The sequence below is a fragment of the Lactuca serriola genome, chromosome 8, assembly GCF_051521515.1.
Source record: "Lactuca serriola cultivar US96UC23 chromosome 8, Lser_US96UC23_V15, whole genome shotgun sequence".
NCBI lineage: Eukaryota > Viridiplantae > Streptophyta > Magnoliopsida > Asterales > Asteraceae > Lactuca > Lactuca serriola.
In genome coordinates, this window is record NC_136415.1 from 308,640,070 (window position 1) to 308,655,558 (window position 15,489).

The 15,489-nt window shown below is 33.2% G+C and overlaps 1 protein-coding gene across 1 annotated transcript in view; it reads right to left on the reverse strand.

The window, feature by feature from the left end:
* The window catches only part of LOC145068236 (uncharacterized), a 46,135-nt gene extending 39,208 nt beyond the window's left edge, over positions 1–6,927 (reverse strand). Inside the window, exons 1-5 of the mRNA XM_079015197.1 lie at positions 6,898–6,927; positions 6,728–6,787; positions 6,534–6,626; positions 6,271–6,418; positions 5,738–5,821 (exon numbers count right to left, since the gene is read on the reverse strand). Of these exons, the coding sequence (XP_078871323.1) occupies positions 5,738–5,821; positions 6,271–6,418; positions 6,534–6,626; positions 6,728–6,787; positions 6,898–6,927 (415 nt within the window). The remainder of the gene's footprint in view (positions 1–5,737; positions 5,822–6,270; positions 6,419–6,533; positions 6,627–6,727; positions 6,788–6,897) is intronic.
* Between the last annotated feature and the right edge of the window lie 8,562 nt (positions 6,928–15,489).

Genomic DNA, 15,489 nt, shown 5'->3' on the forward strand with positions numbered 1-15,489 from the left:
TAAACACCCAAAATGAAAAATTAGGGCTAGGACCCAACAACATTATTTACATATTAGAAAAGGGATTCCGTAATCCAACACGCAAATAATTTGGAGGTAAGTGAATGACGATTCACTAATTCTTCACCATGAAAAACATAACCTTAAGTTTTAAATGTATTGAGAATTCCTAGGTTTTCTTTGAGATTCATTGAACTTTTCAATGGCATGTTTAAATTTCGATATGCCCCTCTCGTTTGTGACTGGGATGCCGAGGATCACAAAGTGGGTGTGAATAACCATGCAAATCTACATGGTGCCTTCATTGTTACAATCACCTATTCGATGTGCCGGTAAACCACACACGCTCCATCGAACTATGACAAACGATGAATCACCCTTTGCCACCTTTTCTTAGAACCAATTAGTGTGCCGGTAAACTACACACGCTCCACTAACTTCTTAGAAAGGGTGCAAAGTGTAATTTCATGGGATTGCATCAATTCACTTTTGCCTAAAGTAACTGGGATTGGGAATTTGAAAAACATGTAGTTACTTTATATTTTACATTATACTTTTAATGAGGAGAGGGAGTTGCCCTAACCTACCCGTTCGGCTAACGACCCTCCACCAGTCAAGCAAGCGGTGGGTGTGAGTGTACACCCATTAAGCGCCATTTTATAGGCAGCAACCTTATACCCACCTTATAGATCGGCTTCGTGAATGAGGCCTACTAACGGTAAGACTAGCATTTTAATTATACATATATATCCATTAAGCTGGTAATAATATAGTAGTATTGGGTTGAATTTTAAACTTGTAAAATTCTAGGGGTTGAAATTTAAATTCTTCAAAATTAAACTTTTAATCACAAAATTTAAATTTCAAAACTTGAGGACAAATTTTGAACTTTTCAAAACTAAAGGGATCAAATAACAAATTATTTAAATCAAGCAATTAATTTCATAATTATCTATATTTGATTTATTTAATATTACCTGCAAGATAATTAACCAATTTAATCCAAATAATCAATCATTATCATATAAGGAAATTATTATTCATTCAAATGGTAATTATCTTTTGTTTTGTCAAGAATATACTCATATATATCATAAAATTCGGATATTGATGACCCAAAACAGTTAAGGCAAGTTTCCTCAAGTAAAACAGCAAGAAATCCCGAGATAAGCTCTATCTGACCCTTGAACTCGCCGAGTACCACAATGGACTCGCCGAGTTGGTGCTACTTGCCGAGTCCATTATGGAACTCGCCAAGTTCACCAGGCAGATCCACAAAAATCGAATTTTTCAAGCAACAAACAATCAACCAATGCATCAATTCAATAGAAACCAATCAAGACTCTGATACCACTAATTGGTTTGAGCCATAAGAACTTTCCTATGTGCACATGCAAATGCTAATGCTTGGATCTAGGTTTCTCTAATTGAACATGCAATGTATCCAAGACTTTCATTCATAGATCTAGTGTAAACAAACTATTCATAACATATGAAATCAGATCTAGAAGAATACCTTGAGTTATTTGCTTGATACTTCTTGTTCTTGAAGCTTAGAGTCACAATTGTCGCTCCTCTAATGGCTTACAAACACCAACTAGGAAGAAGATGATTTGAGAGAGGGAGAGAGGTGAGAAATCGGCCCTAAGGTTTCCTCAATCATAGAGTGGCCGATTTCCTCAACCCTTAGGCCCTATTTATACTATGAGCTCCTAGGGTTTCACCCTAAACCCTAATTGGGTAACTTAGCCTCAAAGCAATCCAAAGATCCTTCTAGATGATAACCTTGGAAGATTTTAAGATATCCTTATCTTACAAATCGTCCCCCCTTATTATCTATAAGGATTCATAGCCCAAAATACAACTATCAAACATTTGACAGTTTATGCCCCTTTATTCAATTAATCTCTTTAAGTCACAAAATTAATTCCTAATTAATTTATGACTTATATCAATCAAATAATATTATTATTCCTTTAACATATTATTCTTATAATACATTAATAATAATATCTCTTCTCTCTATATAAATCACCCTGTCAAGTTGCTATGGTGAAGGCAACCCAAAAGGACCATGCACAATCGGGTCAAGTACTTACCAAATATAGTTACAACCTTAGACACTAATCCAACAATTGGGATACTTACCTTCCTTTGGCTGAGTTCTCATACAACAACAACTATCACGCGAGTATTAACCATCCTCCCTTCAAGATGTTGTACGGGAGGAAGTGCAGGACCCCGATATTTTGGGGTGAGGTTGGTTAGAGGGTTATGGGGAGTACTGAAGTAGTACTCCAGACTATGGAGAGGATCCATCAGCTCCGGAGCAGGCTTCAGACTGCGCAGAGTCGGCAGAAAAGTTATGCCGACAAACCCGGATCCGACTTGGAATTTCAGGTCGGGGATATGGTCCTCCTGAAGGTGTCACCTTGAAAGGGTGTCATTCAATTCAGGAAGCGGGGCAAGTTGGGCCCTAGGTATATTTAGGCCTGGTAATGGAGTGGGTTTTGACCCTGATCCGATCCAAACCCTTAACCATTATACGGGTTTGGAGCATAGTTTTTGATCCGTTTACCCATTAACGACCCTTACCCGCTAACCCTTTTATTAAAAGGGTCGGGTATGGATCATCACCGATCCGCTCCGTTTATAACCCGCCCCATATAAATTTTAGAAATATACATTTATATTTTATATTTCATAAAGTTTACATTAAATTCCAATCGAAAGTCCAACGAGAAAAGGCCAAAGACTAAACTGTTTTTACATAGGACTCGAGGACTCAACTTCTAGACTTCTAGTCTTCTCCCAAGAGTCATGATTTCATTTCATTTATATATCATCATGTAATCACCAATTTCATTTATAAATCAATAAGGTCATTTATCAACCGGAAGAAAGTTTGTAATTCCTATTCCCTATCAATGTAATCGACGGTCAAAAACCAATCAGAAGTAACTAAAATAATGATTTTAATTCCAATAGAAAGTCTTCGAGTACATAATGCGTTTTCTAAATCAAAACTTATTTTTACTTAATAAATGTGATTTTATGATTTAAGTAAAATGTTTTTGATTATTCAAAAAACCTACGGGTTACGGGGCGGGTTTGGATATCTGTTGATTCGGTGGATAAGGGTATGAGTTTGATTATTCAAAACCCTGCGGGTTACGGAGCGGGTTTGGATCGAATTTTAAAATTTGTTAAAAGGGTTTGGATCAAGGTCGATTCGCTCCAAACCCGCCCCATTGCCAGGTCTAGGTATATTGGACCCTCCGGGGTTGTAACTCGGGTGGGCAAGGTGGCATATAGGCTGAATCTGCCAGCCGAACTCAGTCAGATTCATAGCACCTTTCACGTTTCCCAGTTGCAGAAATGTTTGGTGGATGATTCGGCAGTAGTGCCTTTAGAATACATTCAGGTTGATGACAGCCTGAACTACATTAAGCGGCCAGTGGCGATCCTTGACAGGAAGTCAAAGGATCTAAGGAACAAGAGAGAGGAGCTGGTGAAGGTGTAGTGGCAACACCGAAGGGGCTCGGAGTGGACCTGGGAGCCGGTGGACGAGATGATGGAGCATTACCCTGAGCTGTTTCAGGATCGATCCGCAGACTTCGAGGACGAAGTCTAAAATAAGTGGGGGAGATTTGTAACACCTGGTTCCTGGTACGTATTTGTAATTAAAGTATTTTGTATTTTGGCCTGGGACTCGACGAGTTGATGACTCAACTCGTCGAGTTGAAGCGCATTGGACACGAGAGTTAATTGGATGACTCGACGAGTCCGTGCTGTCTGGACAAAAACCCTAATATAAGGGTTTGCACCCTATATAAACACATTTATCTCAGCCTCCCTTGTCCCTAACACTCTCCCAGAGCTGCATAACGAAACTCTAGCCGTTTGTGTGTGTGCTAAGGCCATTTTGGTGTTTTTGTTGAACTTGTGAAGCTTGGAAAGGAAGAAGAGGAGTTGAGTATTCGACTTGGGGTTTGTAGGTCCAGAAATCTCATTCCATCTTCAGCTTAATCAAGGTAAAATGCCCCTGCTTTGATCTTTCATTTGATTGTTCATCTTTAGAATACGGATCTTGGGTGCATTTGGGGCTTTTCAAGCCACTTTCGGACTTAAGGGGTGTTATGTGGACTTTAGCTTCAGATCTGGGCCTTAAGAGGGGTCTCATGGCATCAAGGTGCCAACTTTAGGGCCATGAGAGCCCCATGCACATTGTAAGCCACTTTGTATGGATTTTTGAGCTAAAAACCCCATGCATGTGCATCAAGTTTGGAACTTTACGTATACATGGACATTAGGAGGCCAGATCTATGGTTTTGATGTGTTGGAACTCATTTAAATCGACTGTATGAAGTTGGTCAAGACTGGACTCGGCGAGTTGTTCTTGGCACTTGACGAGTCGGTGACCATGGTGTACCAAACCCTTCCTGTGAACGGGTAAATGTTAGGAGGGAAGTCCCTTGTGGGTTTAGATGTGAAAAGGGGACCTGGGAGTCATGGGACTTAGCGAGTGGTATGCGTAACTCGGCGAGTCCATAGCAATCTCCCAATCTTTTATGATGGACTCGACGAGTTGTTCATACAACTCAACGAGTCATAGACTGGACAAGTTCTTATGTTGGAGATGACCTCGACGAGTTCAAGGAGGAACTCGGCGAGTCGGATGAAGATGGTCCCAATGTTATGATTGAAGGAGAACCCGTCGAGTTATGCTAGGCTCGACGAGTGGAGACGGGTTTGTGTGGGATTAGAGGAGCGTGGACTCGATAAGTTGGTAGGCCAACTCGGCGAGTCAGGTCAACTGAATGTTGACTTTGATCAATGTTGACTTTGACTGAGTTTGGACCGACCCTGTTTAGGGTTGTATGTGATATGTGTTGACTTGAAGGTTGTCGTGTAGGGATCGAGGAGTCGTAGGGAGTCGACTTGTGCGCCGGGGATATTTCAGACACTGCACGACATTGAGGCGAGTTACCTTCCAGTAGGGGTGGGTCTAAGGTCACAATACCGGCCCACCAAAAAGGGGTGTTTATAAGATAATGATCTTTGTGATAATTATCTTGGACTGGTTATGTGATTTATCTGGATTATATGTTATGTGTTTAGTAGGGATTAGTTTCCCTAACAGTGGTCCATAGGACCCAAGGGTAGTTCAGTACCCGGATATGCCTGATTTATGCTTATATTTGTTGATTGCATGTTAGTAGTAGGGGGTGAAGTAGTCCCCAGTTACCGGTTGAAAGATACCGATGCTGATTATCGTTTGAAAGATACCGGTGAAGGTTACCGGTTGAAAGATACCGATGAAGGTTATCGGTTGAAAGATACCGATGAATGTTACCGGTTAAAAGATACCGACGATATTATGTGGTATATGGTATTATGGGGTAACTCACTAAGCTTCGTGCTTACAGTTTTGGTTTTGGTTTCAGATACCTCTTCGTCGAAGGGGAAAGAGCCAGCGGCATAGCAGCGCATCACACACACTCACATGTTCCGCAAGATGTTTTGGGACCGTACTCTGATTTTTAATGTTTATGATGTTATGGTTTGAAATACAATATTATGATTTTGTAATGTGTGTTTATGGAAAATGACTTGCTACAAATGTTTGCTAAACACGCTAATTCCAAAAACGAAATTTTTGGCCTTGAAATTTGGGTCGTTACAAAAGGAAGAAAAAAATTAAAAAAATAATAATAACAACAAAAAAACAAGGAACACAGAACCTTCCCATTCATCTCTAATCCAAGAAAATTCATATCAATCCTCTTTCTAGCCATTCCAAAGAGCAACATTCCATTACCTATAATTTGTAATTTTGAATGAAAAATGAATGTAAAAAAGAAAATTGTAGAACGTCAGCGAAAAAGTCAATATCACTTACAATATCAACAAAGAAAGGCCGATCTGGATCAGCATAAATTGTGTGCCAAATTTTCACCTATAAGGGTATCCTTGCAGTCAATAAAAGGTGATCAACAAATTAAAAAAGTTGACTAATTTTTTTTATTTAAAAAAAAAAGGATTTTTAAAAAAAGGAAGAAAAAAACAATCAGAGAAGGAGTAAACTAAGTACTAACCTATGTATATGTGATTCTCCATCGTTTCAGAACAAGCTTAACACCTTCTTTCAATGTTGCTCTTTTTTCTTTTTTATTGTTCCAAAGCTCAACCAATGGATATCTGCCACATCGATTGTACTCATTGAGCTCTTTTAGGGCTTTCACAACAACATTGGATCCCTGAGATGACCTTCCCATAAAGATATAAACTTGGTTGTATCCTCTTCACTTAAATAGTGTCGTTTAGCAGCATCCATCAAAAGGTTTGCATCAAGCTCACCAATTCTTGTCACGCTAATTGTAGAACAATATCCACGAACATGATTGTTTTCAAAACACTGTTTATTGTAAGAGAGGTAAAAAGGTAATTAGAAGATAAATATAGCAGCATCCATATGATTATATGAAACCTTCACTGTATTCTCTACTCTGGGGCAATACTGACATTTATACACCTTTTCTAAAACCTTCATTTTGACATTTATACACCTTTTCAAGTGAACCCATATTTAGCTCAACTGTATCAAATCCCAGCTGCTTACATTCCTGTTATGGTATACAATACAATTTATTAGGGTAGAATTGGAAGTCAAGAAATTCAAGAAATGTGATTTGACATTTTGTGAGTTGTGACAATAGCTAATTACCTGTATATACTCTTCTTCAAGAAGATGAACCTTTTTGAAGCAGATATTAGACCCAATCACCTGTACTAACATATATATCATGTTCATGGGTAATTTTGTTGATTCTTTAATGAAAACTCAGGAATATCTTATTACTTCATGAGACACTTTAGAAATTAAATAATAAATACCTTTGTTAAAGTTGTCAATGATGATTTCATTCTGTTGAATAACAAAAGTCATATCAGAATCAGTCCAGCTTATAAGTTCTTGACTTCTTTTGCTCGTTTCTTGTAAGAGAGTTTCCAAGCCCAATTGAGGATCTCCGGTTCTTTTAAAGGTTGATTCAGAAGGCAACCAGCCACATACGCCTCCAAGGGCAGAATCGGAGAGCGGTCTTTACAACGAAGCCATCTAAAGTAGAACACATAGGATCGAAAATCGTTGATGGTCGATGCGGTGCCCCTCAGGGATTCCTGGGGTTACGCATAGGATCGATTCCATATCAACAGAAGTAGAACACATAGGATCGATTCCATGTATATATGAAATCAATGGGGTTACGCATATCAACATAAGGAGGGGTTAGGGTTCATATCTATTGAGTTTCATGGGGATGTCGATAGCTCTTGGCTGATTGTGTGGAGAGAAAACCTAAGAATGAAATTAGGAATGAATCGTAAGAAGAAAGTTTTATTCGGGAGGCGCGTTTATTTTTTGGCTTAGGATGATGTCAACAAAATGATCCTATTGTTTCTTCATTGTAGAATTTAAGGTTCTCTTTTAATAATATTTAGAGATAGTAAATTACAACCAAATGGTTCTTGGCTACCAGTACCTAAATGTTTGAAAATGTGTCACTTCTCTAAAATGTTGAGGGTTTAAATCTTATAGTGGACAAATGTGTAGAAATACAATTCAGAGGATGTCTATTAGCCATTCTAAAAACATTTATAAAATCTACCCTATTTTTTGTTCGGTTTATGCATTTGGTCAAGTTTTTCATTTCTTACTTATACTGTATTTGAAAAAGATTTATTGTTATGTTTTTGCTTCCCAGGATAGCTTCATCATTAAAGGACCATATTAAGCCGGGATAACATTGTTAGAGAGGGACCATGTTATGATGTTAAAACGTATGTAAAATGACAATTTTGTTATTGCTTTTATATTTATTGTTCATTTTATTTTGAGAAAACTATAAAATGGTCCATGTATAATGAAAAACACAGGTTCTATCCAGAGAGTCCTTGTAGTTTCATATAATTAAAAGTTGAAAGAATTTCATGTAATGAAAAGTCGATAGAAAAACTTAATGGTAAAAACATCTTATTTCAAGTATATTCAATTTTCAGTTTTATATCATATTTAGACTAGCATTTGAATCAAATCATGATTTAAATTGGTACTAAAAGACATTAACAAGATTTATTGCCTCTTTTTACTTTCAAAATGTTTTACTGAAAAAAAAAACCCATTATATCGGTTTTTTTTTTCAAATTTAAAGCTGATAAAATATTCATCATACCCTTAAACATACGCCGATTAGTTTTAAATTTATTAATATATTCAAATATATCAGTTTTTTTCTAAGTCTGGTAACCAATTGATCTAATTGTTAATACATTGGTTCAGTGGTTAGCCAATGTTATTTGGTTTGATAATGAACATTTCTCTCTCTCTCTCTCTCTCTCTCTCTATATATATATATATATATATATATATATATATATATATATATATATATATATATATATATTTACTCAAATAAATATCTTATAAGCCTATCTAGCATACCCAGGTTACTCTATATGATGAGATATTGCTCAAGGACTTCACTTTGATTGTCGTCCCTACAACACAATTATAGTCCCCTACAAAGGTCATATTTGAACCACATATAGTCTTTTTCTAAATTCAATATGTGAACCCAACACCTCACATGGGCTTTACAATGATTTACCTAAAATCTCAAAACTTTGCTTAATGTGGGTATATGATTATATGTATTTGGAATAGAAGTGACCGAATAGATGGCTTAAGAATTTTGAAAAATGCATATTATTATATTAAAATTGGTCGGAATGGGTTAATTATTAATATATATTTTTTGTTAAAAGTGGTAATAGAGACCGTATTTGTAGAAAGCATATTTTTAATAAGATATTTAAGTGGTTCTAACTTCTAAGCATTAGTTTATACTTTTTATAATATCAATATATCAGTTTATATTAGTTTAATAAGATATTAGTTTATATTTTTAAAAATGGTATTAGTGATTTTCAATCCATGTTTAACTATTTTTTAGGTTACCAGTTTCCGCAATTAATCATGTATCTCTAAATATTATTAAAAAAAAAAAAAAAAACCTTTAATTCTACACTGAAAAAATCAGGGTCATTGATTGGATTTCAATAATATATTTTCCATCATTGGATTATTTGCTGACATCATCTTTGTCATCCCTTTACTTTTATCCACATATTTTATAAAATGTATATTACGTTTTAAATTAGGAATTTTATTAATGACAATAAAATCTCACCAAAAGTAAGATAAATTAAATTAGGAATTCTATTAATGACAATTAAATCTCATCAAAAATAAAATGAATTAAATTAGGAATTCTATTAATGAAAATTAAATCTCAACAAAAATATAATGAAAAAAAATACCCCGCCCCACCCTTCATTATCAGTACCCCTACGTTATCTCTTTCATTTCTTTACATGATTTATCTAACCTAAATTTTGTAGTGGAGAAGAAAATGGGAGGAAGAAGAAATAGAATATATGTGGGTTCCAATCTATGTGGATCAATCTTGTATTTGATCATCATGGAAGAAGGAGAAATGATATATAGATAAATTTTCTTTGGATTCTACTTTAATTTGATCGTAATTTAGATCGATTTTAGGTACATTTTAGAATATGTTTCTTTTATTCAGTTTCAATCTATAAAACATTTCTATTTAAGTTTAAATCCATAATGATTACGTTTTCTGGATCTGTTTCGATTTTTGTTCTTATGATTTGTATTGTTGATTTTGATTTTTTAAGTTATAGGTATCTGGAGAGCAAAAAGATGGACATAGAAACACCACTACCTCTCATCCAATATTTCGATTTGGAAGATATGTCCACTAGGTAGTGAATTTGTATATGTCGATCTTACACACACACACACACACATATATATATATATGTGTATATATATATATATATAAATATAGTCAATGATTTTTTTGTGGCTTATCAGGTCGTGAATGGAAGATATACTCCAGTCAAAGTCTATAATGCTTTACCCATTTGATTCCTTCATGGATTTGGAGATGAAATTCAAACCCTTATACAAGTGAGTGATTCACATATTCTACAACTCAGCAAAACCGAGTGGTGATATGTGTTTTCATTTATTGTAAAAAACATCTTTTTATAAAAATACAAATTAGACTCTCAGAAATAAGTTATTCACCAATCCTTTTTAATATTATAAAGAAAAACATCTTTTAGACTCGGTAGCAAATAAAAGACAAAGTTTTAGTATACCATGTAAATAGATTACATCGACAAATCTTATTTGAAAATGTTTGGGATCGATTAATATTGATTAATTAGTGGGTTTTTTTTGTTAACTTGCATTCTCTGGATAGGCCAAGAAGTATAGTAAGAAAGTTGCACAATCTTATTCTTTCGTTTAACTGCTTTGAATCTTCTTATTGAGTTTACTTTCTCAATGATAAATGAGTACACCCTACACTCTTGAAAATAGGTTTGGGAACATTGTGAGTATCATGGTTTTCTCAGCAATAAAAGAAGATATTAGTATAAAAGTTGCAATATAAACTATTTTTAATTACATAATAATAACTAAATAAAGATATGCGAAAGATTATCTTTATAATTTAAATTGGAATATATAACATAAAAATCGTATGAATTTTTCATTATGTTCCATTTCATGCCTCACAAACATGTTTCTGGAATGAAATTAGTCGTTCTATTATCTTGCTTTTACGATTACCTATCCATTTCATTTCCTTTGTATTCAATTCTTTGCAACCTCACATATTTAAAAAAAACAATTCAGAAATCCATCACAAAATAGAAAATGTTTTATAAACTCCTATAAGAGAAGAAGAAAGATAAGATTAAATAAGTGTATGGTGTTAATCTAATTATGATGTTCTTTCGTCTTTATTTGCAAGTTTCTAGCTTGTTTGTAGTATTGTCTATAAAATATGGTTGTTATATTTGAAAGTTCATTTTACCCTTTTCATCTTTTTGTATGTATATTTTGATCTTTTAGGTTTTTTTGAATATTTGAAGGACCATTTTTGCTTGGGAGTAGGGTGAAGTCAAGGGCCTTAAAACTGGAGGGTAGTTGTATTTAGAGCCATTTGAATATCGAACATTTTTGTTGTCATTAATTTCAATAATCATATGTACCCTAGAAGAGATATCATAACAAAAGTTTATTTTTTATAACGTTTTTTGTATATTTTTTTTAAATGTTGTACATGCGATGGCTATAAGGTGTGATCACTCCTGTCTCGGATCAACAGTAATTTGGGCACTCTTTAAATATTGCACTCTATTAAAGAGTACAAACGAATATTTTTGACTTTTGGTTCCTTATGAAAAAGGCAAGGGTATAATGGTCTTTTTAATATAAATTTTTTATTATCTTATATTTTAACAACATAATTACCACCTTTTGATTATGCTTATTCATTATGTCATAATATTTTATTTGATCTAAATTTATGATTTTACGGTGTCTGGAATTGTAAGAGTCAGTGACCATTTTCAAATCGTTAATCTCAATCAATCTTTTATGTAACGATAAATTATTCCAAAAAATCAGAAACGAAATTTAAATTCCATTACGTATGTGAAAAATCAGGGATTTATCCATATTTAAAACCGATGGGTATGCTTCCGCTTTGTATATCTCGATAAACCATTGACGATTTTTTTTTATAATACCTACAGATATGAGAGTGTTGTCTTTTCTTTATGAAATATCTAATAGCTATTTTAACAAGCTATTTTAACAGTAGTGTTTTTACAATAATAATGTTTGAATGATTGGCCTTAAATAATGTAAAATCATTTAGAAACCAATACCATTCCTCTTTATACACTAAATTAGTATTATGTTAATAATGCAACATTTACACCATAATTTTTTTGTTTTATTAATAGTCTTAATTCTAAAAGTTATATGATTATTACGTAAATCTAATTCCTTATTTAATTTATTTTAAAATAATTTACATTATAATCGTAATTATTTATTTGTGGAATAAAAGTAGAATGATAACAATATATTAATTTATTTTGTATTTATCATATATATATATATATATATATATAATATAATATAATATAATATAATATAAGTTTATAAATAAGACATAACGTTGTTACCACCTTATAAATATAAAAACAAGAGAACAACCAATTAAGCGATTCTCTATTTCATTATGATATTTAAACGGTTAATTATGTTCTAAAATTTTGTTATACGAAAACTTTGTCTAAATATATAAAAGTAATAATGTTTTAATTTGTCAAATTATAAAAGTAGTCATGGTTTATGTTTTTCATATATGAAAATCATATTACGAAAAGAGTACTAGCATCAACATGTTTTAAAATAATTTCACATAGTATTTTAGTTTTTAAATAGATATTTTGAAAAAATAACTATTTATTTTGTTTAAGATTAATGTATACTTATATATGAATAGGAGATGCTACAAAAACAATATATTCGATATTCTTTAAAGTATATCATGTTCCTGCTAAGAACATATACAAATCTGCGTACATAAATAAGTCCTATTTTTTTTTTAATGAATTTGCTAATATTTATTGCAACACACCTTCCTTCTAAACCATAAATCCCTAAATAACCGCACAAAACTAATCATCGAAAGAAACTATTTGGTACTGTTGCATCACTAATAGTCGAAATAAAATATTCTGGAGATTTGGTCCAAGGATTCCTCTATGTTCGCATGAAGATGGCATGTTCCTATTCAATTCAAGCTGATAAGAAAACAATTTCTAATCTGATTATGTTTCGCGATGACAATCAATAAAGCTCAGGGACAAACAATTCAAAATGCAGGTATTTATCTCCATGAATCGGTTTCTTGCATGACCAACTTTATATGGCACTGTCTAAAGGGATATCACATTCCAATACAAAAGTATTAGTGAACTCTGATGAACAGTTCAATGACAGTGAAGTCTATACATCAAATATGGTCAAAAAAGAGGATATCATTGCTCTGTATGTATTTATCTTCTAGAATCGTTTGGAGGCAAGACCATTTTATCTGGAGGTGACTTTAGACAATATTTTTAGCAATACAAAGAGGCAATCGTTCAGATATTGTGCAGACATCATAATCATTCGGATTATGGTGTGAATGTATGATTTTACGTTTAACTGTAAACGTAAGGCCTTAGTTTGGTTGTCTAACTAATGATTTGGATGAAACAAAAGCATTTGATGAGTGGATTCTTAAAATTGGTGAAGGTAATACTGGTGACCCTAATGATGGTGAAGCTGAAGTTGAATTTCCAAAATACGTTGTTGTTCACTCTGTAAGTGACCATATTCATTAATTGTATCCACCATTTAGCCATCATTTGAAAACCATCTTGATGATCCATCATATTTTCAAGATAAACCTATTTTGGTCCCTAAAAATGAAGAATTTGATGCTACTAATGACTACATTTTTAGATTTATGAAAGATGAAGGGAAAAAATATATGAGTTCAAATTCTTTACATGAGACAGAGTTACTAGATTTTTTTGAGGAATTAATCTACTCTTCAGTTGTGTTGAAAGGTTTTAAGGCATTTAGAATTTCCAACCATAAACTTACACTGAAAATAGGTGTTCCAGTCGTGTTACTTCGTAATATCGACCAAACCAAAGGGCTATGCAATGGTACTAGGTTAGAAATTGTTAGGCTTGGAAGACACGTCATTGAAGCCAGAATCTTATATGCTAGATTCTTCAACGAGACCACTTATATACATTTCATGAATTTAACTCCATCTAATAAAAGAATCTCATTTCTTTTTCAGTGGAGGAAATTCCCCATAGTTGTTTATTTTGTTATGACCATTAACAAAAGTCAATAACAATAATTATCAAATCTTGGATTATACTTGCGTAGGCCCGTCTTCACTTATTGTTAGTTATATGTTTTTTGTTTCTTGCATTACAAGAGAAAAAGGGTTGACGGTACTCATATATGATGAAGAAGGTCGTCTAACTAATACAACAAAAAGTTTTGTCTACAAAGAGGTCTTTCAACAATTATAGATATTTAAGTGTTTCATTGTTTTTTTCAGACATTTCAATGATACCAATAATGTTACGTCTATTTCTGTTACTTTATCTTTTTTTATAGTGTCAACTTTTTTATACCTTTATATGTATATTTTTATATGTTCCTCCGCGTTTTACGTGGGTCATAATCTAGTTTCTTATAATAGAGGTTATGCAATAATTGTAGGTCATATAAATGATTTATGTTTTACCATATTAAAATCTGAGAATTTTCTTTTGTAAATAATGGAGAGTATGTATAAAAGGATAGTCAACTAAAATACACTAAACTAGTACCAAACTGAAAACCGATGGTTCTTATAATGTTATACACGAAACAACTGCAACACTTTTTTTAGATTTTATTATTACTTATAGAACCGATGAAAATTAGTTCCAAGTGTGGTTATATGTTTTTAAAACTTTGAAACATGTTTTAGTTAAACATTAGGAATAAAGACAAATAACTATTATTTCGTATGCCTATAAGCTTTCCTTAAATTTATATAATAGACCTATTGAGTTTGTTTTCTTCATAAGACTATGAGATTAATCCTTTTTTGGACTTTTGTTTTCAGCACATCCAACATCGGATGAGAGGTTGAATGAAATAAGTTGTAATACTTGTAAACAAGAAGGACTATATAGTTTTTCAATAGAGTAAATTATACGAATCCTCCTTCGTACAAGTGTAAAAAAGCACGTGCAATCCATATTTTTAAAAATTAACTCGAATCGCCGTTTATTAGTTTAAAACTTACACGTTTCATCCATCCGGACATAAAAAGACCATTTTGCCCTTATTTATTTATTTTTTGATTAATTTATTAGTTATTAATTATTAATATAGTAAAAGAAATTATTTAATTTAATATATTAAAAGAAATTATTTAATTTAATATATTTTCCCTTCACCATTTTCACCAAAGCAGTCGATCACCACCACTACCATGGGTCACCAACTTCAATACTCTCCGATCACTCCAAAACATCTCCAAACACACTGAGATTTTTGTGGCATGAACCCTGGTCAAATGTATAATAAAAAATTATGCGGATCGAAAGATATACATACATAAGAAACTGGTTATATGACCAATCTACATGTGTTGGACATTACTTAACTGATTAAGACATTTAAGATGGAAATTAAGCAGATTAACAACACCACTGGTCATCACTAATAACACCACTGGTCACTGACATCACCACAATATCTCGCAATAACTGTCGTAGATCACCAACAACAGATCACTTCTTCAAAAAGAGGAGTAGAAGAAATAAGAAGAGGAGCTTTTAGGGATGAAGTCGCTGAAGATCCAGATATTTAATCACGTTTGATGCTCGAGAATATTGAGCGATCTGAGACAAAACCCTAGGCGGCGATCTGAGACAATGAAGGTAAAGGTTTGAAGATGGAGTATT